We start from the raw sequence: 27,484 nt of genomic DNA, 5'->3' as shown, positions 1-27,484 counted from the left end.
CTGTTGTGCTGTGCAAGGATGATGCCTAAACTGGCAGGGCTGGCCTCAACCACAACATCTGTGTGAAGTTTGGGATCAAAGCAGGCCAATTCAGTGCAGTGTCACTCTCATTAACTTGCCTGATCCTTTGATAGCTCTTCTCTCATTCTCTTGACCAATAAAAAGAAAAAAAAATGTTGTTCTCATAATGGTGCAAAGTCTTGTATGGAACAGGAATAGTAACTGGCCATTCCAAGAAATGATCTTAACATAGCATGGTTTATTGAAGGATTTGCAGTAGGCAATGCTTAAACTTTGCTGGATAAGGTTTCATACCCCCATCAGAATAGAGATGGCCAAAGAATGTCAAGGTTTTCTTGTGGAATTCACATGTCAGCATTTAGAGTTAAATCAGCATCATTCAACAGACAGCATATTTGCATGAGAGCTTTGTCATGCTCTTTCAGTGTAGCTCCGAAAACCAATATGTCATCACTATAGTTAAATGAATTTACTACAGGGTGTATGATACATGAAATGACATGTTGGGAAAGTTAGGCAACAGAGGATATATCAGAACTCAATCGCTTGCAGCGAAACAAACATACATTTGTTGAAAAGGTTGGTATGTACCTTGATCTTTCTTCAAGCTCCAATTGATAATATCCTTTATTTAGGTTGAGCCGAGAGAAATACTTTGCACAGTTCAATTGAGTTGTCCTATCAATAATGTGCGGACCAGGAAGTCTCTCTCGCTCTATGGTCTTGTTGGGCTGATGCAAGTCCATGCAGATGCGTAAAGCTCCTTCACTGTCTCTTTTAGGCACTATTACAATGGGGCTAACCCATGGTATTGGACCAGTGGATTGTTCAATGACGTCATGTTTAAGCAACAAATTAAGTTCCTTTTCAACAGCTTCTTGCAAGTGAAACACAAATCGTCTGTGTCTTTGAGCATCAGGATGAACATCCTTATTTAAACCTAACTTTACTTTCATTGTTTTGAGTTTTCCCAACCCATGAAATAAACGTAGGATTTTGTCCTGCATGTTATGGTGTCCGTTTTGTCCATCACTGTAATGATATTTTAAACATATCGACCACTTTCTCAGTTTTTATTATTTCTTAAATGAACATAATCACTTTTATTGATCGAGCTAAATGGGCTGGAAACAGAATTAGTGGAGCTATCAAGAGGAAGCAAAACCATGACTAAACAATCAGCAACAGGCAAAACAGAGTACATATTACTTTATTATATCTCAGAATGGCTTTGTGACTGACAACACTTATGTTCTAAACGTTATTGAAGTAATTTCAATTTCATTCACAGGTTTTCTTTTTTCCACAAAACTGTATTCTTGGATAATATATTCAATAAATTAAGTGACATCCTCCCGCTGGAACTTAAAATGAATCGTAAAACAATCATGCATTCACTAAGCAAAATCATGGTTTAAAGCACAGCCTCCTAAGACTCAACAGTGGGGGATTAACGTGTTCAATATTTGTATACAGATAAATGTGCTATTACAGGAAGGTTTCTTTTAGTGCACGATCATCAACAAGAAGACATCCTGGCATGAAGACTGCCAATTTAATTAAACTGATGATTAACTATGAGCATTAGTAAATAAACAAATAGATTTTAAGCAATTGTGTAAAAAATGCTAATGATGGGAAGTGTTAGACCTGTCATCTTTGAGGGGGTTCTTCTCCCAACTTGCCTGCTTATCTCCATTTGTTGATGTATCTTTTTGTTGATCTTAGGACTATGAGCATTTTGCCCCTGCTAACCAGTGCTAAAGTAGTGCTTGTGCTTCTCCCCTAAACATGGTGACATTGGTATATAGCCGATTGGCACATTTAGTTTACTTATAAGTCCCTTGTAGAGTAGAAAACCATATACCCAGGGCCTGTAATCTTGCCATGCCTTGATCTCCCCTTTTATTATAAACAAGCCACCTCTATGGTAGGCCCTAGGTAGACCTAAGTGCAGGGTGCTGTGTAAAAGGTAGATCATTTTTAATGTTACAGTCCTGGCAGTGACAAACAACTACATTTGATTTTCATTCCTGTGAGGTCTACTCCTCTCATCGGCTAGCAGTGGTAATTCCTTAAAACACTTGCACTGCAATTCCTGACTAGAAAGTAGTAGCTGCATCATGTTTCAAATCTTTGGAATGGTGGTGATAAATCCTCTTTATTGGTGAATTTGGATTTAACATTACTACTTTAGAAATGCCACTTTTAGAAAGTGGTGTTGTGCTACAGAAAGAGACGCTTTTGTTTTGGTATGGGCACTGAAGAAGTTGAGGACATACCTCTTTGGTACTCACTTCCCGATTCAGACTAACCACAGACCGCACAGGTGGCTCATGCAAATGAGGGGTGAGAATCCAAAACTGCTGAGGTGGTCCATTTCCCTACAGGGGTAGACCACATCAATGCTGATGGTATTGCCAGGTTTTTTCGCCTTAGTGATGACAACTTTCTAAAGGTTGGGTCGATCTCCCAACTTTCAGCTGGGGTGGGGGGGGACGCATCTTACATCAGTCGTGCTTAGAGTGGTCTCCCCCAACTTTCAGCTTGCTTACCTCCACTTTTTGCTGTATCCTTTTGCTGCCCTTAGGACTCTGAGCACTTTATCACTCCTAACCAATGCTGAGTGCATGTCCTTCCCCCCAAAACATAGTGATTTTGGAATATACCAGGTTGGAACATTTGCTTTACTCACAAGTCCCTTGTAAAGTAGTGTGCCATATAGACAGGGCCTGTAATCTAAATGCTACTAGTGGGCATGCAGTACTGGTTGTTCTTTAAAAATTCATAACTCTGTTCTACTTATTGAATTTCGGTCATTTTGGTCTTGTTTAACCCATACCAATATAATATAATATATTTTTCTAACCAAGTGTAGGGGGGAAGGGGAAGAGAGTAGGGGGGGAAAGAGAGTAGGGGGGGAAAGAGAGTAGGGGGGGAAAGAGAGTAGGGGGGGAAAGAGAGTAGGGGGGGAAAGAGAGTAGGGGGGGTTAAGAGAGTAGGGGGGGTTAAGAGAGTAGGGGGGGAAGAGAGTAGGGGGGGAAGAGAGTAGGGGGGGAAGAGAGTAGGGGGGAAGAGAGTAGGGGGGAAGAGAGTAGGGGGGAAGAGAGTAGGGGGGGAAGAGAGTAGGGGGGGAAGAGAGTAGGGGGGGAAGAGAGTAGGGGGGAAGAGAGGAGGGGGGAAGGGAGTAGGGGGGAAGAGAGTAGGGGGGAAGAGAGGAGGGGGGAAGAGAGTAGGGGGGAAGAGAGGAGGGGGGAAGAGTGGAGGGGGGAAGAGTGGAGGGGGGGGGAGAGTGGAGGGGGGGGAAGAGTGGAGGGGGGGGAAGAGTGGAGGGGGGGGAAGAGTGGAGGGGGGGAAGAGTGGAGGGGGGAAGAGTGGAGGGGGGGAAGAGTGGAGGGGGGAAGAGTGGAGGGGGGAAGAGTGGAGGGGGGGAGAGTGGAGGGGGGAAGAGTGGAGGGGGGAAGAGTGGAAGGGGGAAGAGTGGAAGGGGGAAGAGTGGAAGGGGGAAGAGTGGAAGGGGGAAGAGTGGAGGGGGGGGGAAGAGTGGAGGGGGAAGAGTGGAGGGGGGAATAGTGGATGAGGAGTGTGGATGAGGAGTGTTGTGGCAGTGGTGGAGTGTGGATGGTGGTGGTAGTGGTACAGGAGTGTGGGTGTTGGCGTTCGTACAGGAGTGTGGGTGGTGGAGGAGTGTGGGTGGTGTGTGTGTTTGTTGCACAAACACTTTACACGTTAACTCTTTAGTTAAGTCGGACTGATCTGTGCCAAAAAACCAGAAGGCAAGCACAGGTGATCTTTTAGAGTGTATTTAGTCTGAGTAGGGTTGTGGTCCCTCCTTGAATAGGGTGCATATCCCTGCCAAATAGAGACCCTTTTTTGTAACAGGAAGTTAAGGCATTACTCGAAGGTGTCATATATGAGAAGGATGGTCCTCCCAGTCATGCCTTATTCACCCCGGAGGTTAGGGGCAACACTCTCTGCCAGGTATTTTGTAATAATGAAGGAGTGAGTCTGTGACTGTTGGTATTACTGTAAATGTGTGCTCTGTTGGTAAAAGGGGCAGCATTTTCCCCAGAACTCTCACAAGTAAAAAGGGAGTAAGGAACTAATACATATGAAACAGTGTGAATGATGTTAGTGGCTGTGTCTTTTCTTTTTCTCTCTAGAACTCCCTCTATGAGAGTCTTTTTGAGGAGAGGGGCTCAACGTCAGGGAAGAAGAGCCTACCAGCCTTCCCTGGCCATCCTGCTATGATATTTTCCTCACTCTTCAGCTCTGTGGTCTTCTGCCTAGACTCAGAGGCAAATTTCCTCCTAGAAACAACAGTTTTAGCAAGTGAATTTGCATTTAGACTGACATTTTTAAGTAACTAGCTACTGTATAGATTCTCATGCAAATGTGGAATTCACAAATGTTTCCTAGGACTAGGCCTGGATACTTGCAGAATTCTAGGCTCACTGATTGAGAATTACTGAAAGCCGTAAATATGCACCCATGAAAGACCATAGGCATGTGGGTACATTTGGTGACTTGTTTAAGAATGGGCCCCTAATTAACTGTTTTGTTCCCAAAGATTGTTTTAGACAAAATGTTCATTATTAACTTTTAGAATGGGAACACGTTTTTATTAAATAATGACTGAGAAATTACATTTAAAGTTGCCCTTAACAATTGCACGATAATTTAGGAAAACTGCATGAAACTTTTGTTTTTGTTTAAGTAGAAATATTTTTAGGACAGGTTTTATTATGGAAGCGCAGAAACGCCTGTTTTGGATAGAATTGTCAAGCACTGTGGGGCATTATTAATACCCACAAAAAGTACATTTTATAAATGTGTACACATTTTTATATTGGAACCATTGTCAAGCAGACAATCTTTCCTAAATCCATACAAAAATAAATGTATGCAGTATGGGGGTGTGCTTGTTTCTTTAATGGACAAAATAAGTATGAAGACTTGTTGTACTTGACTGGAACAATACGACTTGGGCATTGGGTGACAGCAATTCCCCACACCTATTTAGACTCCAAGACAAATCATCTTAGATGTAGCAGGGCATACAGACAAGAAAATAATGTCTCCCTCAGTTTAGCAGAACCCTTAAGGTGAGCTTCAGCAAGGATAGGGGTGATCCTCCAACTTCCTTCAAGGAGTCAGACTTTTGCTGTGGTCAGAAAAGTAACAAGCAGGTACCAAGGAATCACCTAACAAAGAAGGGGCAAGAAGGATGACACCACAAAAGAGAGAGATGCATCAAAACCTGGGTGTAGAATAGTGGGATCCGGTAAGCTAGCATTAGCAAGACAGTGTAAGGTCCAAGGAAACAGACGTTTGTGTGTGACTGTGCATGAGAGGCGTGGGGAGGGGAGGTTGTGGGGGGGCTTGAAGATCTCAGCGCACCTCCCTTGGCTTATAAAGGCGAGACTATTAGATACTATTTAAAAGTGATCTTTTTGCGACCAGTTGACCTGGACATTCAGCAAGTTGAGAGGGAGTCTAGACTTGTCAACAGCCATTTCATCAGATCAAAGAAACCACACAACAAAACATTTGCAATCTCACCAAGTGCATGACTTTCTTACTGACCCGCTTTCTTGTCACAATTCTTTACAGTCATCATAGACCGTTTCTGTAACTTTGTAGGATACTTGTTTACCTACCTGAAACCAAATCTTCTCTCCAAATATTGTCCCATCAGGCCAAACTGGTTTAAAGAAGCGAGCGACAAGAACACCAACGCTAACTAGCGTCATCCATGCCACAAACATCAGAGCACCTGTTAAAAGAAAGCAGTGAGCTGCCTTAGCATGGTGGCAAAGGTAAAGTAAAACAGCAAGGGACAAAATTATGCAATTGTGAAATTACATCAGCTCGCTTGTACAGTGCTTCATTTTTTAAACACGAAAAGCTAGAAATGTTGTGATGCATGCCAGTAGTTAGCTTGGTTTAAGTATTTGTGATTGAGGTGTTCTTACCTTGGAAAAAGGCACAGGATCTACAATAAGCTGAACAATTTTAGAAAAATTGTTTCAACCATAAAAACATCCTTAGTTTCCTAAATTGGTATGAAAAATACTGCATGGATGGAGATCTTTAAAAAAAAGGAACACCCCATTTCCAATCCAACATTTGTAAATGAGAGTTTGTATCGGATGCAGTTCAGGGGCCACAGGGCAGACAGGGGCTACTAGAACCAAACTTCGGTGGCTGGGGTTGTTCGCCACTGTGGAGCGCCCTACCATGGCTCAGCAAACTGGGACAAGATCCACGCTTCAGTGTAGCAAGGGTCAGCAGTCAGAGGCTTCTCAGGGAACTAATAGGGGGCGGGGGAGAGTCAAGAGCTGAGATTTTAACAATCAACCAACAAAGTAATATCCAGCCCAGTGCATATCTTAATGAAAAAGAGAGTACTTTAAGAACGTACTTTTTAATCTCACAGCAAAACTAAATACTGTACAATTCAATGTGTATGAAAACTGGGTTCTAGAATGCGGTGTTCAATCAATAAAGCATTTTCACTCTCTCTCCCCCACCCCCTTCCCAGTAATTGCCTTTCCCCCTGCTTGGATTAGGAATCCTGCAGTTACTATCCCCATTAGTCTATGCAACTAGGCTCAATTGCAGTTCTAAAACATTCTCAGTGTTTAGTATGCAGCCAAGTTATTGTTCCGGCGTCTAAATTCAACAGTACCAGACTACACAGTGGACTGGCCTGTGCCTTTGTAGCACTTGGCTCTGGGAGCAGTCTAAGCCCGGTGGATTACCTGCAAGACACCTTCAACAGTCCTGGGAGGGTGGTGGATGGAGTTGTACCATCCCGTTTCACAACATGCACATTTGCTGCAGTGCTGTGGTGTCAGGGAGGTGGGTTTTCATAACAAAACTCAGTTCCTCAGGAGCAGGCTAGCGCGCTGCCACATTTTGTTGCAGCCTACAGATCGCATCTTCTCTTGACGATATCCAGCAATGGAAAACTCTTGGGCAGAGAGGACGCTCTGATAAAGAGTGATGTAGTTCCTTTGCTCCTCATCAGCATCGTCAGCATTCAACGATTAGACCTACAGCAGGTTGCCAGGTAACACGCTTCAGGCACAACTTGATGCAGTTTATTCAATGAACTGCACAAAGAGGCTTGAGAAACCTTCCATGACATGTGCCTCTTTCACAAGTCCACCAGAAACAGACTTTTTCTAAAGAGATGCTACTCACAGCAGGTGGCACAGGGACTTCCTGGAGTGCCCACAATATGAAGCCGTAATTGGTGTCGGACAAAAGGGCAGGCCTGGCCTAGAAACTTCCTCACTTTCAACAACAGAAACTGCAGTCCTGCTACCAGATAGCAGCAATCAGGAAGAACTAAACATCAGCCCCTTGAAAACAAAGTCTTCATAATATTTCTAACGGTATCTCGGTCTCCATCCTCTTCACTTCAGTGTGTGCATCTCAACCCTCTAGTCACAGGAAAAGAGGCAATACATTTTCCTTCCCAGTCTTGGAAAAGCTGACCTAATTATTTCTTTTGTGCTATGTTGCAACCTAGAGTCTACAATATGAATTCTGCTTGATTCAATAATCAAACTATTACCACATATGTACTCCATGTATATTATACATGCAAACTACATAAACAAGGGATTGTAGCACAAGGCTTTGGGTTTCACATAATAACACAACTTTACAATAGACGGTTCAATAGGCAACATCGTCACTGACCGATTAAAGGCTCTGGTCACGCCAAAGATTTAGAAAATAGGGTACACCACCACTACAGCTTTCTGTGCCTCACCTAGGAGTAAAACTGCAGTCCACTGTTGACTATGAGGATATGCTTGGTGTGCCCACATGACAGGTCTCGGACCTCGCAATCTCAGGCTTAGGGTCTATTCACATGCCAAATTAGTAGGATGCCAAGCTTGAAATAAAATTCAGGACACATGTTTTTAGAACAGAGGCCCTTTGCGGGTTGGCGTAAATCTGTTCAGATGTTTGATATTAGCATTAAAATGGTGTCACAAGGCATCGGAGGGTTAAATTTAGAAGATCTCTTTGTTGGTTGGGTGAGCTAACCCAAAAAGGGTTCACAAACGCAAGCAATCTGATTACCTGGCAGCAATTGACACTTTTTTCCGCAGCAACGACTGCAGGAACCCTGTATGCTTATACGAAGAAAGTCAGTAAAGTTAAAGCAGACAGGGTGGTATCGCTTGACCTACAGGATGAAGCGGAGATGTGGTCAACACATTTTTTTTTTTTTAAAGCTCCTGTTTTGGTTGCTGGGTTCATATACCAAAGACTAAACTCCCATCCTGATTTTAAGAAAATTCACAGTACAAATAAGCATGGTAAAAGAAAACATGCAGTGATACTCTGGAAACGGAACTAGCACAGGGCCTGCATGTCATCTGTGACATCTAATATGTATGCAGATGCCAAGAGTATTTTATGATATTTATTACCATCATTGAGTGTGGGGCGGGGCAATGACTCGCAAGCAGCGAATCCGAGTGGGTGATGATTTTCCTCCCCTCCCTCAACAATGGTAATAACATACCATATTCCACTCTGTGCATCTGCATATATGGTTTGTGCCAGTATGGTAAAATCAAATTGAATAGACCTCATGAGTAGTTAGAGAGTTGTTCAGCTATGTAACTGTTCCATGCAAATTGTGAGACAGTAAAATGTGTTTTCATAGGTAAATGTTGCTGTACTGTTGTAATCAACTCAAGTTTGACCCTTATGTGGCAATAAATGTTATGATTGTGCATTTATTAGTAGAATTGCTCTAAATACCGTGTTATTAGGCCTCAGTTATTTTAAATACCATGGCATATTATGTAAAATATATGTTTTTTTCCCGGGGGGTGGGGGGGGGGGGGGGAAGAGAGATAAAGGTTAGTTTTACATCAGCGAACACAAAGCCAAACAAACTCTAAACTTTGTCACTCAACACACAACATAACTTGCACCATAATCCAGTGTTCCTTTTGGATGGATTTTATTTTAAATGTGCATTAGGAAAATGGTGTAATGAGCATGTCGGGAGTTTGAGTTATGGAGTGAAAATACCATAACTGCTGAATGTCATTATATTTTAAATATATTGTTCACTAAACCATAACTAATCTATAACTGTGCTTAATTGTGTTTTTTGTTTCAGCTGATTTAGGGTTTTTTCATGATGAACTACGTTCTCCAGCCGTAAACCTAGTGCAATGGGGGTGGAAGAAGGGCCTGGCCCTTCTTCCAACCCCCATGTGCAATGGGGGTTGGAAGAAGGGCCTGGCCTTTGCCTGGGCCCTTCACCCAACTACAATGGGTGCACTACCCTTACTATGAACGGTGTTCAGCACAACAGTAATGCAAACCATAACCTGCACACCAAATGCAATGCCAATAACCCACTCTTTATGAGGAAGATGCAAACACAAATGCCATAAATAATCTTACAGACGAGATTACATATCACACTACCATTAACACTCTGCATGGGAAGACTTTTAATATGGCATCATTTACTTGTTAAGTAAGTGTTGTTATTTAATGATGGTGTGCTTTTAGGAGTTGTTACTTCTTTGTATTAATGCTGTGAGGTCATAAACTTTGCATTTGATGAGCCAGTTCTGGATTGAGATCTTCCCAGCAGGTTCACGAATCCAACGGCAGTATCCAATTTTATTTTACATTTTGACACCCGGGGTCCATTTGAGACCCATCACCCATGCTCCTTGTGGCTCAGTCCTCACGCCCTGAAAATAAAAAAGTGACAGAGTTCTGCGTCCAGTAACAGCAGCTGCAAATGGTTTTTCTCTGTTGCGGCAGCCAAATAGAGAATCTGAGCTTGCGGTTACAACTTTGGGTCTAGAGGTCCAAAAGGATAGGCAGAAGACAACCTCTCCTCATCCAATCACGTAGCTTATTTCTTTTTATTTACTGTTCATGAAAAATCTGTAAATTAAGTCGAGGTATATCTAACTTTTTAACACGTTAATGTTCACCTTACACATTTGTGTAACATTTCTTTCTTGAAAATTACTTAAGGGAATTACACTAACCCAAGTAAAGAGACTTCCTTGAGTAAAGTTCTAGTTTCATGCCAAGGTTTGTGTAATTCCATTCAACATTTTCTGTAGCAGAGAGCAAAGATTTATATCGGGATTTAAATAGTAAATTACACGTTTTGACCTCTGTTTATTTCCCATACCCCTTTAACCAAACTACAAAAACCTTGCCATGTCAAACCTAAATCAGATGAATTGTTAAACTTAATATTAATAACATAGAAAGGACTTTAATGGAACCTCTGGCCTAACCAGAAGAACACACTGAGCAATCTTCTTTGTGAAACACCGAGAGGATTATAGATAGGAGTTTTATTACTTTAACTCGAGTCAATTGTGCTCTTCAAGTCTATGTGCTGTTATACTTGCAGGCAGCAATAATGTTTTTAAAGTATAGAAATGGGGAGGATGTGGTCCATTTGCAACCACCTCCAATTTGCAATACAACATCATATTGCACGTTCTGAGTTTATTTAAAAAGTAAGCCATGATTACAAGACACACTTGTGAAATGAGAGCTTTTTATCCCGAGCAATTGCAAACTACTTGAAGACACTGTTTGGCAGTTGAGCCTGTAAATTTTCCAGTGTCATCTTTCAATTAATTACTTTATCTAATTCAGCAAGACTAACACTTTTTCTAGACAATCTGCGATAATGTGTTTAGGGGTCACTTAGTAATCCAAAGGAGGAGAAGAGTGTAATATGCATGTTGCAACATACATTGGTCACACACCACTACTTAACTGCAAAATTGATAGCACAGGAGCTAGTGAGTGTTAAATGCTAAGAGTGTACAAAATGCTAAGGTTTTTCTTTTCCCATGTATGCAAAGTGGGAGCACCGTTTTTTAGTCTTTAAGTGGGGAGAAAGGTTAATACTTGCCATGAACTTTTATAAGAAGAGGAGAACGGGATCCACCCACATTCTCAGGAAATCCAACGACAACATATTTATTGCTGGTTATCAGTGGCTGACGGTGATGCCTTGATATCAGACCTGCAATAGGAAAGTAAGCAACATATGATCTTTGAAAGGTTCCCTATTTCTGGTACTTTAAAATGTAACTATTCAGGAGTACATGCATTAAAATATACTTTATCGATCTAGAAAAAAATGAACAGTAACACTGGTAAAAATTAAACAAAAAAATAAATTCCTGTTATCCTAAATCTGCATCAGTTTATGAATATCTAGCCTTTATGAAAACATTTTAACCTCAAACTTTATGCAACATCAGATATCAGGACAACAACATGAATTATTTGTATTCCTCGGTTTATAAAGATAATCAGTAAAGAGGCATTACAAACGGATTACTTAAAAGTCTGCAATCTACTTTCCATTCAATGTAGTTTTGACATCATGAGGTATTATTTCCAGTGTGAAGTATGCAACATTTTCAGGTGTAGAGAGATCTGCTAGGCTAGTTGTAATCACTATAAATTGTCCCCTTTTTAAAAACCTGTTTACAATCTTAAATTCAGAAAGACAAGTCTAATGGCAATTACTTACAATTGGTAAGCAATCAAGTCACTGGCAAAACGTTCACACTTCATTATAGTAGCTGATATATCAATGTGTGTGCAGGGATGATCGAACAGACATGTCATTTACTGAAGTTGGTGTAATGTGTATTCAGACACCAGTAGTCAATGTGGAGAAAAGTCTCACCTTGAATGCAGGAAGTACAATCTTGTAGAGGTTTCCAAGTGCATACACACTGCTCTCTACACCTTTGTCCAATGACAAACTGTATTTTTTTCTTCGTATTCTGCTTGTGGTACACTATGCAAAGGATACAGCAATTCTCCCAGGTGACAATGCTCAAGACCATTTTAAAATAATATAGGTGTAGATTTCAGAGACCATATTTCTTTTTGGAACAATTAACTGAGCTCCTCACTTTGCGATACTTACAAAATAAAGAATCAGGGGTTAAGGGTTGTCACATTTTCACAATTCTGCTAACTCAACTGACACTCTAGAAAAGCGCACTAAATGATGTGAAGACCAAGATTCTGAATGTAAAAGACACGCAAGCATGAAGTGAGAAAACTGGAGAAGAATTGAGTGTCCTAAAATATTCAAAGCTCTTCAATGACCTAAAATCTTAAATTCGAAGTCACAAAGCTTTGACTTTAAAAAAAATATATTTTGAGAAATAAATAGTTCATTCTTTAAAGCAAAGCCGCAACAATTTTTCTTGCAAAAAGCATATTCATAATTATGTTTAGAAACCACATATCCCATATGTGGATGGCACAATCAGGAAACAGTTCAATTATTTTCTCAAGAATTTACTCCTAATATTTTCTATGAAGAAGCATTCATTCTATGCAGATCTTCTGCGTCCCAAAATCCTGTGACGAGAAGCGGCTTCAATTGTCCTCAAAACTGTTAAAAGACTGAATACTGCAAGTAGACTTCCTCTTCTCTCAAAACTCTGCTCAAATTGTCCTCCCCACCGGTTAAAGATACCAAGCCATGATGATTATGATTTATAGAAGCCAACACCAATATTTTGACTCCTCTTTCTGGGACACCAGAACAGCTACCCTTCATGAGCTAAATAAATTAGACTTTCCACATACTGGATAATGGAAAGGCATGTGCGTTATTACTATTGGATACCTTGATCCATTAGGTCTATGCAAAATTCTATCCAGAGGTGTGGGTTGGTGCCATGGTGGAGGAGCCATCTCCTACTCCCAGTTGGAGAATCCAAAAAGCCTATCCTTCCCTCTTGCCTGCGGCCGTCCTCAAGGTTGCATCTTATCTAAGGAGGCCACCACGTTTTAGTTATCAGGACACCAGCGTTGCACTCCTGGCTCTCTACCTCATTTTCAGGTTAGCCAGCCCACTTACATTAGTGGAATCACCAAAGTCTAAAACACACTATATTTTTAAATGAAATCCAACAACTGGCAACACAGTCTATTGCAGCTTTCTTTTGGCAGTACCTTAATTAGTATTTATGTTCAAAGGATAATAAAGTCGTTATGTTTTAACACCAATCTAATGCAACAGAGTGGATTACGGTAATCACCAACATACAGCTAGTCATTATCAGATGCCAGTGAGTGTGGGAATAGTGGACCTATGTATTTGTGAAGATTGGAAACATTGTATATGTTACTAGCTCATAGCTTTTGGTATAGCCAGGCTTTATCAGAATTCAATGACTGGTTCAATTCACACAGATATTAAGATGAAAAACTGTTAAAATGTTTTTAAATGTGCAATTTTGGATTACAAATATTGTGTGCCAATTAGCAATTTTACAATGAATCAGTCATAATCAATGATTTAATGATTTTGCATTTAAAACAAATTCATAGAAATGTTTAAAAGGTATGATTAATAATGTAGTTTAGTTATGCTACATTTTCACAAAGACACAATTTTATTAAAATGGAGGCAATTTCTAGGGTTCTGCCCATCTCGCTCCTCCTCATTTCTCCCTCCAATCAATATCCTCCTGGAAGACTTCTCTCCCCTCAGTCCACGCAGAGCACTGTACAGTGATATATATTTGTCTGGTTCTTTAGAGAGCATGTATTGTGAATTAAGCTTTCCATCGTATTCCTGATGTAACTTTCACCTAAGCACATTTCCACTAGAACTGTGGATACTGGATTGCAAGCATATTAATAATGTATTGGCCTTCGTTAGAGAATGTTTCATATTATGCTTTGCATTTCCCAATTTCTATTGCTGTGGAAGGTAATAAAAGATTTGTGATTATTCTTAGAAGGGGGATAGTGCTACAGACATTTGTGATGCTCCATTTTCTAAAATGTACTGTTGATAACCATGCTATGCTGAATCTACAGTTTCTCACTGTTTATGCATAAAAATTGTAATAAAAAACCCTGTTAGGTGGCCAAGATGACGACTCACTAAGACGTGTCGCTTGCTCTCTCCAGCCGGCTGCCCAATATAAGCACCGGCGTTTCACCACATAAAGCAAAAGGTGGATTTTCTGTGGTGTCGCCTTGATTGAGAGACAGCGGGGGATCAGCGGAAATCTGGCAGAGGGTGGCTGAGCGGTTACCGGCCCGACGCGCTACGACCTATCCCTGTTGCACAGAAGCGACCAACTAGCGACGCACTCCGCTCCCCGGAGGGGGGGGGGGCAGCAGTGGGCTCGGGGACTTGCTCCCTGGGACGACGCTTGGGGGTTCGGGGGCTCCTGAACCCCCAAGCAGCAGAGATGCCACCGCTCACACGAGACCTCCTCGTAGCGGTGGGAGGGCCGCCATTTTAGGCGCCCTAAACCTATTGCGCCACGGGCCGTACGGAGAGCTACGTGTCGGCCCACACTTCTCCCCCCCGCCCCCTCTCCCCCCAGCGATCCTGTGCCCTGGGGGCGAGCTACGGAGCCCATAAGTAAAGACTGGCGGGGTCCCTGATGATTCGGGGTCCCTGAAGACAGCCCGCTGTGGCCTGGCTGGCTGGCTGCAGGGACGCGGCGATCCACCATTCGGTGTGGAAGCCTGGCGGCATATCGGCGACATCAGCCCTGGTCAAAGAAGCAGCAGGCGCGTTCGGCGTCATAACACCCGGGGGGCACCAGGCAAGTGCACGCGCCGTGAGGGGAAATTCGGAAGTGGGAGCCCGGGGTGACAGTGGAACAGCGCTGCAGTGGGCCTCGCCCTGAGAGGGTAGGGCTCGGGGATAGAGGGGTTCACCGATGTTAGGACTGTGGTGGTTGCGGGTCTCAGAGCACCCTGAGCTTTGCCCTGCTGCAGAGGATTCACCCTTGGGGCCTTCACATCACCATATTGCTTGCTGTGTCGCCAGAGCCCCGGTGAAACGGGTCTGTATCAGCGAGGTAGCCGAAACGGGCCTAGTGACTTTCTTGAATGGCCGGCCGCCCCGGGTGGTTGCAAGAAGGGCTGGGAACAGCCCAACAGATTAGGAGAGCACTGTGGGTCTGACGCAGGCCGTCACTGGCGCACTGCCCAACATACTCAGCGGGGCCCATTCCAACCCTTCCTTCTACCTAACAGACCCGGGGCTTTCTGCACAGTCACAATGCCAGGCTCACACCCACCATGTCCTCCTACTGGGTGCGGAAAGACGAGACCAATATAGACCTCTTCGCTAAGGCCTAAAGCAGTCAGCAACAATGGAACATCCCATGACCCCAGAGACGGCTTGCCCCATGAATATCGAAGCGGGATAAATGATGACCAAAGCATTCCTTGAAACTCTGTTAGTGGCCCTTCGAGAAGACATACAAACACTTAGGCGCGACCTCACAGCAGACCTCAAAGAGGTCCGCAGAGACTTCGACAACATCGGCGAATGGGTCGCGGAGTTGGAGGACAAGACTGACAAGTGGGTCGTAGAGAGAGCCACTTTGCAACAAGAAGTCATCCGCATACACAATGAGCAAGTGGACTTCCAGTCCCACCTCCAAAACCTGGAGAACAGATCGCAACGCCATAACATTCAGATTCGGGGGATCAAATCCAAGGAGGAGGCGGATGACATCTTTGAATACACTAGGGAACTCTTTAATCACATCCTGAGCAAACCGCCAGGTACGGACATCAAACTAGATCGAGCGCATAGAGTGGGTCCCCCACGTTCAGCCGCAGCCCAGTCTTCCGACATCTTGGTCTGTGTGCAAGAATTCCGTACCAAAGAGGAGATACTGCAGAAAGCACGACAGATGCACCCAATATCTTTCCGCGGACAGTCCTCGGTCTTATTTCAGGACTTAGCTGCTCTGACCCTGCACAAACGAAGGACCTTCAGACCGGTCACCTTCTACCTTCGGCAACGTGATAGCCATAAAGCTGGGGACATCTCTTTTGCTTGATCTTTCGCATGGACGGAAAACTGTTTCAAATTTGCTCCCTAGTGGAAGCATGTCGTCTCTTGGGCACAGAGCCCCCAATGGAGGATAGCAGTGATGAAGGTCTCGAACCCAACACGCACGACGCCAAACCACGCTGGAGGCAACAAGGCAGATGCCGCCGAATCAAACGACCAAACCCTGCAGAGATCTCCAGAAGTCAGAAGGCTGTGCTGGAGTTCCTACCAGCAGTAATCATGAAGACACAGCCGGGTTGACGCCTTTATAGTGACTTGACATGTTTGACCTTGTTCCTTTGAACTGGATTCGGCCGTCTGGAGGTGTGCGGACTGTCACTGACCACGGACAGTTTTTCCTGATCATCGCAAGATGGTGGACTTCGAAATATTTTTCATGACCTTATTAGTTCACTATTTTTGGTTCTAATTGGACACATTGTTCCCTTTCCTCATCTTTGCCCTATGCAGGGGAGTTGAATTTTGATAGTTGTTGGGTTTTTTTTTTTTGAGGTTTTGGGGCCCCTTGTCCACCCGTTTTTATCAACACTATGGCCCGATATAGGTAGAACCCCTCAGTACCATAACTCGCTTCCTACATGCACAGCAACGAATAATAGGTCCCGCACATGACTTTTGTCACTCCCACCTACGAGAATGGTCCCCACCACACTTAAGATACTTTCTTAAACATGAGGGGACTTAACAATCCCATTAAACGCAACGCAGTACTGTCCTATTTGGAGAATACTCATGCTGACATTTGTCTCATGCAGGAAACGCATCTCTTACCCATAGACTGTCACCTCCTTCGGTCACGTAAATTCCCCATACGGTCGTTTCCCTCTAGCCCCACCAAAATAGCTGGAGTTGCCCTACTAGTCACTCAGGGGTTTCGAGGGCAGGTTCTTCAAAAAGAGACAGAGATTACGGAGAGGCTCCTTACATATCGATTTACCTTAGGTGGCCTTACATTCACAGTAGGTTCAGTGTATGCCCCCAACGAGGGACAGGAACAGTTCTTACACGCAGCCCTCACTGACGTTACGTCCACGATGGAAAGACGGATTCTACTAGGGGGTGACCTGAATCTGGTTTTCGAAATGTGGCAGACAGATCGTGCCAGCGCGCAGGGTAGACGGGGGCGCTTTCGGCCACAGGGACTGACTTACTTGCTAGACCTGGGTTTTGGGGACTTATGGTGCAGCTTCCATCCCGGTTCTAGGGAATACTCTTACTATTCTAATACGCACAAAACGAAAACGAAATAGGAGCAGCTTCCTTGTCAGATCATGCACCAGTCCTAGCTACAAATACCCTTCCTTCCATGCAGTGATCCCCGCGTTACTGGCGCCTCCGCGACACTCTTGCACCGAGCTACTGTGGTTTAACACCTACTGCACACGATAAAAGATTATCTCTCCCATAACGATAACAATAAAACGTCCCGGGATACACAATGGACGGCGCTCAAAACAGTCATTTGCGGGGAAATTTTTGCCATTTTAAGAGGCAGAAAACTCAGACTGCGAGCGCAAGAGAGCAGATCTCACCCAAAAAACGAAGGAGCTCGAGCAGATGCATCAGCCGACAGGGGCACCGCAAATCTGGCGTCAACTGAAAGCCGTGCAAAACCATTTGGCAGCTCTAGACCAGGACAGGGCAGAATATGCAGCCCTTTGGCTGAGACATGCTTACCATTCCGAGGGAGACAGTTGCGATCGGCTTCTTACACATACATTGTGAGAGCTTCGACAGAGACAAGGGGTCCAGGAGATTCATGTTGGAGACGGTCGCCGGGTAACAGAAAACCCAGACATAGCGGAGGCATTCCGCAATTTTTACGCCTGCTTATACACTGACGCACACCCGTCCGCTACAGACAGGGCTGAGTACTTAGCAGCTCCCGACCGGTCTACTCCGACTAACGCACTGGCTGATCTATTGGACTGAGACATACAGATAGAAGAGGAGGTCGCAGTCATCTCACGCCTTAAGCCTGCCAAGGCCCCGGGGCCGGACGGTTTTTCAGCAACATTCTATAAAACTTTCTCCTCGATGTTAGCCCCGATTCTCACTAAGCTTTTTAACATGTTCTCGGAACCTGGGGCGATACCAGGAGAGATGTTGGAAGCCTCCATAGTGGTCATCCCGAAACCGGGCAAGGATAAAACTACATGCGGGGCTTAGCACCCTAGATCGCTCCTAAACGTAGATATCAAGCTGTATACCAGGATTTTGGCTGCTCGCCTCGCGCTGTATATGCCAGATCTGATAGCCCCGGATCAAGTGGGATTTATACCCAAGCACCAAACCAGTGATAATGCAAAGTGAGCACTCCATTTCATCGAGAAGGCGTCTAAGATACCAGGGGAATACATGCCCCTCACCATAGATGCCAAAAAGGCCTTTGAAAGGGTCCACTGGCCCTATCTGGAGCGGGTTCTTGAGAGGAAGGGGGAGAAATTTCGTAAGCGCGTCTTTAACTGTTACCGCTTCCCAACGGCCACACGTCGTCACGGTTTCCTGTGGAGAGGGGCACAAGACAGGGGTACCCCTTGTCACCCCTTCTTTTTGCGTTTTACATGGAACCTCTGGCGTCCCACATTCAGCACAACCCAGAGATAACCGGGATTACATTTGGGGGTGGGGGTGGGGGGGAGGGGGGGGCAAGCACCCACACGATTAGTTTATACGCAGATGATGTCCTGATATCGCAGTCTAATCCAACTCTCGCACTTCCGGCATGTCTCACGGAATTGGAGACGTTTGCCTAATTCTCAGGGTTCAGGGTAAACATGGAGAAGTCGGTGGCACTTTACTTTTCCTTGTCGTCTTCCACACGGGCACATCTTCAAGAAGCCACCCCGTACAGCGAGTGACAAACTCAGTTCCCTGCCTCGGGATTCATCTCGCCCCCCCCTGCCGAATAGCGTGCCAATCAATTATGCACAACTATGAGTGAAAATACGCAAAGAATTGGGCCAGTGGAAGCATTACCCACTCACCTAGCTTGGTTGGATAGCGGCAGTTAAAATGACTATATTGCCCCAGCTCCTGTATCTGTTCCTGGCTTTGCCTCTTCGACTCCCGCAGGGGTGGCTACAGCAAACCCAGTTTGACCTGGCACACTTCATCTGGAGCGGTTGCAAGCCGCGGATGAAGCAAGCTCTGAGGGTGCTCCCCCTGAAGAGGGGGGCCTTGGTGTCCCGGATCTCCAGCTATACTTCCAGGCTGCTCAATTGCGTTATTTGTTGGAATAGAGCCGGCTGGAGTCCGAGAAACATTGGTTGTTTCAAGATCAAGCAGTAGCTGGTAGGCCCCTGCAGGGGATCCCCCTTCCTTCGGAACGCATATAGGCCGCCTCATTTATACGCGTCCTCTATCACCGGAGCCTCAACTTGACCACCTTTTCCTTGCCACTGACTCCCCTATTTGATAACCCGGACTTTCATCCATTCCTAGTCGTAGCAGCCTCCGTGCGGTGGAGATCCACAAAGTGGCGCTCCCTTGGACACTTGTTTGAAGTGCAGCTTAAATTGGACTATGGGTTGTCTGAGGCCGACAGACTTCGATACCTCCAGATTCCGCACTGGGCCTTCATAACCAGGTCAGACCCTTGGCCAGCAGACACCTCACCACATACGAAAAGTGGCTTGTCACGCACACTTCGGACAAAAACAAATTTCAGATCTTTACAAGAGGCTGCTGCACAGGAATACACACATGTACAAAGCTAGCCGCGAGCGCTGGGAATGGAAGCTAGGCAGGACACTTAGCAACAAAGAATGGGAGGGGATATTTTACAGAGCCATCCACTCCGCATACCACATGGGATTGACTGAAACTCTTACCAAATTGGCCTCTTATTGATATAATACACCTGTGCGTCAACACTCAATGGATCCTTCTAAGGGGTGGAATGCTGGCGGGAATGAGGGTGCAGGGGCACTCTTGTGCATCTACTGTGGGAGAGCGCCCATATCCAACCTTACTGGACACAAGTACTCGATGAGGTAGATAAGCACTTGGATACGCAAATACCATGATTTCCTGTGTATATCCTACTAGGCTTCCCAAACCCATTAACTTATCCCTTAAAATCCCGCAGAGGCCATCTCATAGCAATAGCACTGGGTTCTGCAGTCAAAAACATCCTGATACACTAGCGAACCCACCATATCCCTAACTTTACCGGTTGGCCAAACCGCCTTTGGCATGCGTTAGGCATGGAGAAGCTAACTTTGACCTTCGTAGGAAAAGGACCTGCATTCAACGATCTCCGGCAGCCCTTCCTGTCCCTCCTTTCTGTTGAATTTAAGGCAGTCACATGCCCCATGTATCTCTGCCTTCTGCGTATATCGGACCAGCAGTCAGAGGGGTCTTGATGTGCTTTTTTGCCTAATTAACTCCAGGCCTTACTCTTTTTCGTTGCTCTCTTTTTTTTAGTGGACAAGGGGAGAGGGAGTGAGGGTGGGAGGGAGGGATTCCGGTTCATTTATGAGTCATGTTATGTTCTCTTCAATTGCCTTCAGTGTGTTATCGCACCGATTTCTTAGCTATGGCACACTTTAGTTGTGGGTGCACAGCTTTGGTGATGCCCTCGAAATGATGAATAGGTTTTGAAAATGTTCCAATAAAAAGATTTAAACCATAAAAAACCCCGTTATGTAGATGGGGACAATTTTATTTTTCCCTTACAAAACTCGGTTTATATAGGCGAGAATTTAAATTGCCTCACACCTTTGAAATCTTTTCATTTAGAAATGCTGTTACTGTTCTTTATTTGAATTTGTCAATTCTGATTTCTGACCTGGTACTGGCTTTATCTTAATTTGTAATTAAACTCTTTTGCTTTCCATTGATCTAGAGCTCAGTTCTTCAGTGATCCCAGTCACTATTTTGATTTTACTTTGCCATTTGTTAGGCCGAATGTCAGGTAGGGTGGGGTCTCTAATCGCCAGATCAAGGGTGTCTGCACCGGATCACCAAAGGCAATGCTAGGGTGATCAAAATGTTAGGTCAGTAAATTATTGGGGTCACACTATCACCACCCCAATCAATTATTTTGGCATTACGTAACATCCAACTGCCCAAAATGCTCACAGAGATACTTTCTTGACTGTTCAGTTACAAGTAAAATACAAACCACTCCACTAGCATATACGCAACTAAAGGCACACAGCATCAGGCATTCACTCACCATCACTCAAATAGAGGCCATGGATAATTACCCATTCAACTCCTCTTAGACCCACGTAGAGGGTCTAAGAAAAGAAAAATAAATTGATCCAGGCTTTTAAGATCCAAACTGACTGACCCATCCATACATTGCAAGACAAGTGAAAAGTTTCAAAATCTCTTTCACATACTCACTATGGTATCAACGCATAAGACTATTGTACAGGCGGCAGTACAATTATTCACACAATTATGAAATATACACCCAAAACAGTGTGAAGTAATCACTTAAAAGTGTTTGCTAAAGCTGTCTAAATAAGATCTATATGATTATTAAAACAAATAGAAAGATGATTGCTATTTTGAGTTTTATAGAATTTCTTTTCACATTCCAACAGTTGGCACTTCTACTGCAGTAAATGGCAGCTCTTTTTTCACAGAAAGGTGACAACTTCGGTGTTAATAAAGTGTAGCTTTGCTTCTCAGATTTGGAGCATTACAGATATAGCCCTAGAGGGTCACAGTCACATTGCAGAGACACATTCTGCACAGAGCCTAAGGAGAGCAAGACACAGTGCTGACCCGACTTGAACTTGTGAAAGCAAAGAAAAACAAGTGCACGCACAGACACGCACACACTTACTGGCAAACTTAAACGCAGTCACACACTAATACACCCTGACACACACAAATACATTCCAAAATAAGTACTAAGACACACACTGATGCTCACACAGAAAGACACAATACAGACATGAATTCAGCTAAAGAAAAGTACACTCGCCCACACGTACAGTGACGCACAAATACACATAACTTTAGTACGCAACCACATACGGACGCACAGATACACACAAAAAAATGCAATACAAGCACGCATAACACTCACACAGAAAAATAGACTTGCATACACGCAAAAATACACCCTGGCACACACACAAAAAATACATTAAAACGTAAGTACTCGGAGACACAGGAGCGCTCGCACTAACACACAGTACATACACGTACAGAAAAATAGACTCCCCCACACGTAGTAACATACACAAATACATCTTGACACACATACAACTACATCCAAACGTAAGTACTCAGACACGCAGATGCAAAGGAACACACAGAAAGACGCAATAAAAACACACAGACAGGCACAGAAAAATAGACTTGTACATTTACGCACAATTACTCCCTGACAAACACGCAAATACATTCAAACCGAAGTTTGCAGACATATTGGCGCACACAGACACACAAAGAAATGAATACACAAACAGACAATTCAAGGACATTACGTGAAACCTAGATTTTTAAATGTGTTTTGTAAAGAGGCATGCATGTTCACGTGTTCATGTAAGCAAATCATGAAACGTGATGTGGATTATGTATATGACTGATAGTTGAGCTGTGTATGGATGGCTTGGACGAGCACCACCTTTGAAGGCAAGACTATAGACACAATCCACAACACATTATCACAATACACAAAGACACACTCAAAAGCACACACAGACTCTTCCCTAAACGATTATCTGTCAGACGAGTCTGGGTGATTTGTAGCACTGGAGTACTTTACCAGCTGTTAGCCACTTTTACCCATGTGCGCGTGACGTCGGAGTACGCGATACTCTGTGTACATGTGTCTACAGAATATACTTTTTTCAAAGCTTTCCTAGCCGCCCAAAGCACCTGACAACAACCCAAGCAGTAGACGTGTACATTGTTAGTCATCGTTGGTAGATTGGGGACAGCACTCTCTCACAAGCCTCTCACCTAAAGATTAATGTGTGATGTGCGTTACAACCTTTCCTGCCACTTATCCAAACAAAATACCAGGCATCAGTCGGCTTATCTTCCAAAATGAAGACTCCAAACTGCTTACGCTTCCTCCCCGTTCTTTCAAATATTCACCACTGTGTAAACAAAAGCGAGCACCGTAATGTAAATAAGTAGGTCATGTGTATAAATACAAAAGTGGGCACATGGCACCCAAAACGTATGTGCGTGCCTCATGATAAACAAAAACAAGCATTTGTAATGCAATAGGTCCAATTACATTGCAAATGTTTACGTTTACAACTGAGCGTGTCGCCGCTTCAAGGACACTGCGCTCTTTTTTTTGTTTTTTACTTTAACACTGAGCGCAGTGTCCTTGAAATGGGCGCTGCGCTCAGTTTTAAAGTAAAAAAACAGAGCGCGGAGTCCCTTAAGTGGACGCCGCGCTCAACATAAATGCTAAATATAAATAAATAAAGTGAGCGCTGTGTCCCTAGCGGACGCCGCACTCATTAAAGTAATAATAAAAAGCATACAATTTTGAGCCCATAGAGCTGCAGCCGCAATTGTCCCCATCAGGGTCCATTTTAAAAACAGTGCTCACCCACCAGATAAAGCCCACCAGATGTAACGCCGCAAGTAAACAATCCAGTCCGGATGGGAGGACCCAAAAGGAGACAGGGCGGTAACAAAGAAGACTCATTTACAATCAGAAGCCAGCGTTTACCATAAACGATGACGGCAGCCAATAAAAAAAGATGGGCGGGATTCAACTCCACTTCTAAAACCTGCACTACTACTAATATGCCTCGGAGGGTTTACAGCGCATGAGTGCTGCAATGCTAGGCGAGACCTAAAAACGGCATTGAAAAGCGACTCAACTGCTCCTCGAAACATGGTCTAGTGTGATAGTTCTCACGCAAAATAGGTTTGTGTTGCTTTTCTCTCCAAAAATATATCGCTCTTCTAGGTTTTAGTGCTCTAACTTTTTGTTTCAAGATCTCCGCGAGCTTTATGAGAATCCCAAAGATGACAAAATATGTTTAGGAAAAAGAAAAAAAAAAAGTGGACCTTGCTCTAATTTAGGCAACCATTGAGCAACACCTGTTAAACCTGATGTTTGACCTAGCTGCTTACCATTAGAAAACAAAGATTGAAGAAAACAAATCCCAGTAAATAAATTATTTCAACAATCATTCTCCTGGCTAAAGTAGCTAATTGGAACACACTGAATTGTGTTATCACATTTTTTCCACTTACATTTTTTTTTCTTTAAACTCAAAAAACACTAGAATCGAAGTGCTTAATTTCTCTGTATTTGTACTACTCTAAGTGAAGATATTTTAAGGTGGCTAATAACACAAGGAATTTTAACATGAGTGTTTTGCCAAATTCCATGGCCTTTTGATTCGATTATTCAACCCCACAAATCTTATTTCCTCTATTCAAGACCGCTCTCTTTTTAGGTTTATTTATGTAAAAGAAGATACTTTCAATATTTCCTCAGAAAAACCTGCCTTGCTTTTAACTCCCTGTCCCTATTGCACAACTAAATTTTCTAACTATTCCATCTCTAAGTCCAAGCGGTGAGAACCCTCCTGTGCTCTTACATTCACCAATGTGGATTCCTTATTGCTCCTCCCTTTAGGAAAGCTTTACTGAAATTGGGCTCCTTATGACTAGTTTAAGTTTAGGTAAGCAATGAAACCTGAATGGTCCTGCATTAGGGAGTCAAAGCTCTATAAGTCCGACTGCTTGGAAATGACTGAATACACGTCACTCATTCACTCAATGCGAGGGGCATCCTACCTAAAGAAGGGACAGGGGAAAAAAAAAGTCCACATCCATTTCAACCACTTTTGATATTCCTATTAATTGGAATGGCTGAAACCCCTTTTATATAATAAAATGCATATGTAAACAGTTTGATTTGGGCCATAGTAAGCATGCTAAAAAATAAATTAAAAAAAAAGCATGTACATGATGAGTTCCACTTTTTGCACCGGTGCGATGCTTCTAGTTAAATGGATCTTTGTTTTTCACAGTTTTTAATGCAGTTAAACTAAGTTAAACACCATCTCAACCTCTTGCTTTCATACAGGCGCTTTGGTGGTACAAGAATACATTTGTCTCATGCTGGGTTACCAGGCAACCGATAGGAACGATGCTGTTATTAATCTGTGCAAACTGAAACACCAATGTAAATAGCTTATGAACTCATTAGTGAAAAGGCTGCACGTGAGAATTATCTATTAGAAATGCTGTTAGTAATGGCGTGGCAATGAAAAACTAAGCAATACAAACTCGTCCGTTCATTTATTAGCAAAAGGCAATCTATTTCAGGTTTGCAGCTAACCAAATATACAAAGGAAAGATGAATGGAGCTCAAGCCCCCAGCTCCTGAAAATAGAAAAATCAAATTGAAATATAAATTACGACAGTAACCATTTTACTTTTGCTTCTCTGTCAAAACTAGGGAAGAAAATTCCACTTACCAGGCTGCTGCCTCTTCTCTGTTCTTCTGTTGACAATGCAGGAAGCACGCAGGCTCCTAGACTCCCCTAGTCTATTACAATGCTCTTATCGCAGCGTTCTGAGTGGTCAAAGTGCCATGGTTCGGCGCTCAGACAGGGAGTGGGAGCCTGTGCATGTTTACCAACCCAGACTGTGTATTACTGCCAGTAAGGAACATGCTAAGTGCATATGACTGCTTGGCTGGCCCAAGAAGGCCGGCCAAACCTACCACTGCTGACAGACAGACCAGTCCCGCCCCTTAAACAAAACGCAACTGGGTCAGTACGGGAAAAATAAAATGATGATAAACATTGAGCTATGGAGACACTCCTCCGCCTTAGCGGAAGAGCCGTTACTGCTTGACGCCATTTTGTAGCTTAAACTTTAATCGTGAACAAATATATTGTGAGGCTTGTTAGTATTAGAAGCCTCAACCTCTTTAATGTGCTCATAGAAGCACCTTGAAATCTTCATTACCTGCTCAACTGTTGTTGAAGACTGAAGTGTCATCTCTGTATGTAGAAGGGTATTCCAAGCACATTCCCACACAACTCAACTTCAAAATCACTGATGTTTTTTCCACTGTTCCTCTTTGGGGTTTCCCCAGCTATACATATCAAGGCAATTGTACAGATCATCAAAATGAATGCCCAAAGCTCTAAGCCAGTAGTTCACAAAGTTTTTCCACCCAAAAGCAGTGAGACAGGTGAAGATTTTTGGGAGTCAAATGCAAATGCTTGATGAAAGGATTTCAATGGTTTTGCATTTCACTAGTGTGGAACATCTAGTAACGACTAGTGGAACTGCAGCTTGATGTAAGAATAATTACAATGCTTTCCATTTGACTCGTGAGGGACATCTAGTAACGACTGGGTGAACTGCAGCTCTTTGTAGAATTATTTTGATATTGGATACTATAATATTCACTGCCCACTGCTAATCACGTTCCATAATGCTTTGCAGGACCTTTGGTTGGGATTGTTTTTTTTGCCAATAACTGTTCTTGGGGTGGTCCTAAGAGGATGGGACCGCCACTGAAGTTCAACAAAATGTGCTTTTTGTTTATGCTCTTTCTGTTCAAGGCATCTGCTTGGTCCTCCCCCTAGGTTAGGGGGGACCCAAAAATCATCGGCTCTCTCATTGCCCAGTGTATTCATTGTAAACGTTCACTCTTGTGAATTGGTTTAATATGATTTTAAGCATGTAAAATTGCTTCTTCAAAGCATCTGAGGATGTTGTTGATTTAGCGGCTACGTGATTAAGCACAGTTTTGGTACTGTACTATGTGTAATTTGTGAAGTGCGAATTAGTACAAACTTAGCATGCTTCATTAGTGTAGCATAGAGTTATGCCCAGGGTTAGTGTCACAACAAGGGTACCCTCTTCTTGTGGGCCTAAAGGCTCAAGCGCATAAAACCAAACCAGATAGCAGGTGACTAGAAATAGCTAAAGCACAAAGTCAGTATTTACAGATGATAGTGAGAGGTTTATGATGACATTAATTTTGACCTTATTGCCCATGCCCACCCTAGATATTTCGCAACAGCTGTTCAAGTGGTGGATGAAGTGCTTGTGAGTATAAGCCTTTCGGCCTCTGCGCTTCTGCGTCTGCTTAGCAGCTTACATCGTGGTCTCAGCCAAACCCTGCGGGGAGTTGCATAAGTTGGACAAGCAAAAAGCATGTGAGCTACTGTTTCTTTGTGGGCCGGGCAGGTAGGGCACTTATTGTCAAAAGGATTAGACCACCTTGACTTGAGAGACCTTAAGGGTAGCGAACCCACCCTCAACTGGAAATACAATTTCCTATCTAGTGGCTTTGCTATTATGCCCCAGTATAGGTCAAGGTGCGCAATATGTTTGAATTCTAGAATGTGCCCGCCAACGTGACTGATTCACTAGGTCTCAAGGTATGGAGAGAGATCCTCTCCCAGTATTTTTCCTACAAGTTCTTTTTGGAAGGAAAACTGCCTGCAGACGGATCATCCCAGAGCATGTTCAGACCAAGGTCAACCAGAATGTCTCCAACAGCCCGGAGCCATCTAATCTTATGAAAGCGGTCCGATTTAATTATGTCCATGAAACCGGAGGGATAAACTTTTAGTTCCGGTG

At 43.5% G+C, this 27,484-nt stretch overlaps 1 protein-coding gene across 1 annotated transcript in view; it reads right to left on the bottom strand.

Annotated features, from left to right (window-relative positions):
- The window catches only part of FRRS1 (ferric chelate reductase 1), a 240,179-nt gene that overhangs the window by 76,604 nt on the left and 136,091 nt on the right, over positions 1 to 27,484 (bottom strand). Inside the window, exons 9-10 of the mRNA XM_086954631.1 lie at positions 10,967 to 11,080; positions 5,682 to 5,797 (exon numbers count right to left, since the gene is read on the bottom strand). Coding sequence (XP_086810757.1) covers positions 5,682 to 5,797; positions 10,967 to 11,080 — 230 coding nt within the window. The remainder of the gene's footprint in view (positions 1 to 5,681; positions 5,798 to 10,966; positions 11,081 to 27,484) is intronic.

This window comes from Lissotriton vulgaris, chromosome 1_1 (assembly GCF_964263255.1).
Source record: "Lissotriton vulgaris chromosome 1_1, aLisVul1.2, whole genome shotgun sequence".
Taxonomy (NCBI): Eukaryota; Metazoa; Chordata; class Amphibia; order Caudata; family Salamandridae; genus Lissotriton; species Lissotriton vulgaris.
This window is presented reverse-complemented; position numbering and strand designations above follow the sequence as displayed.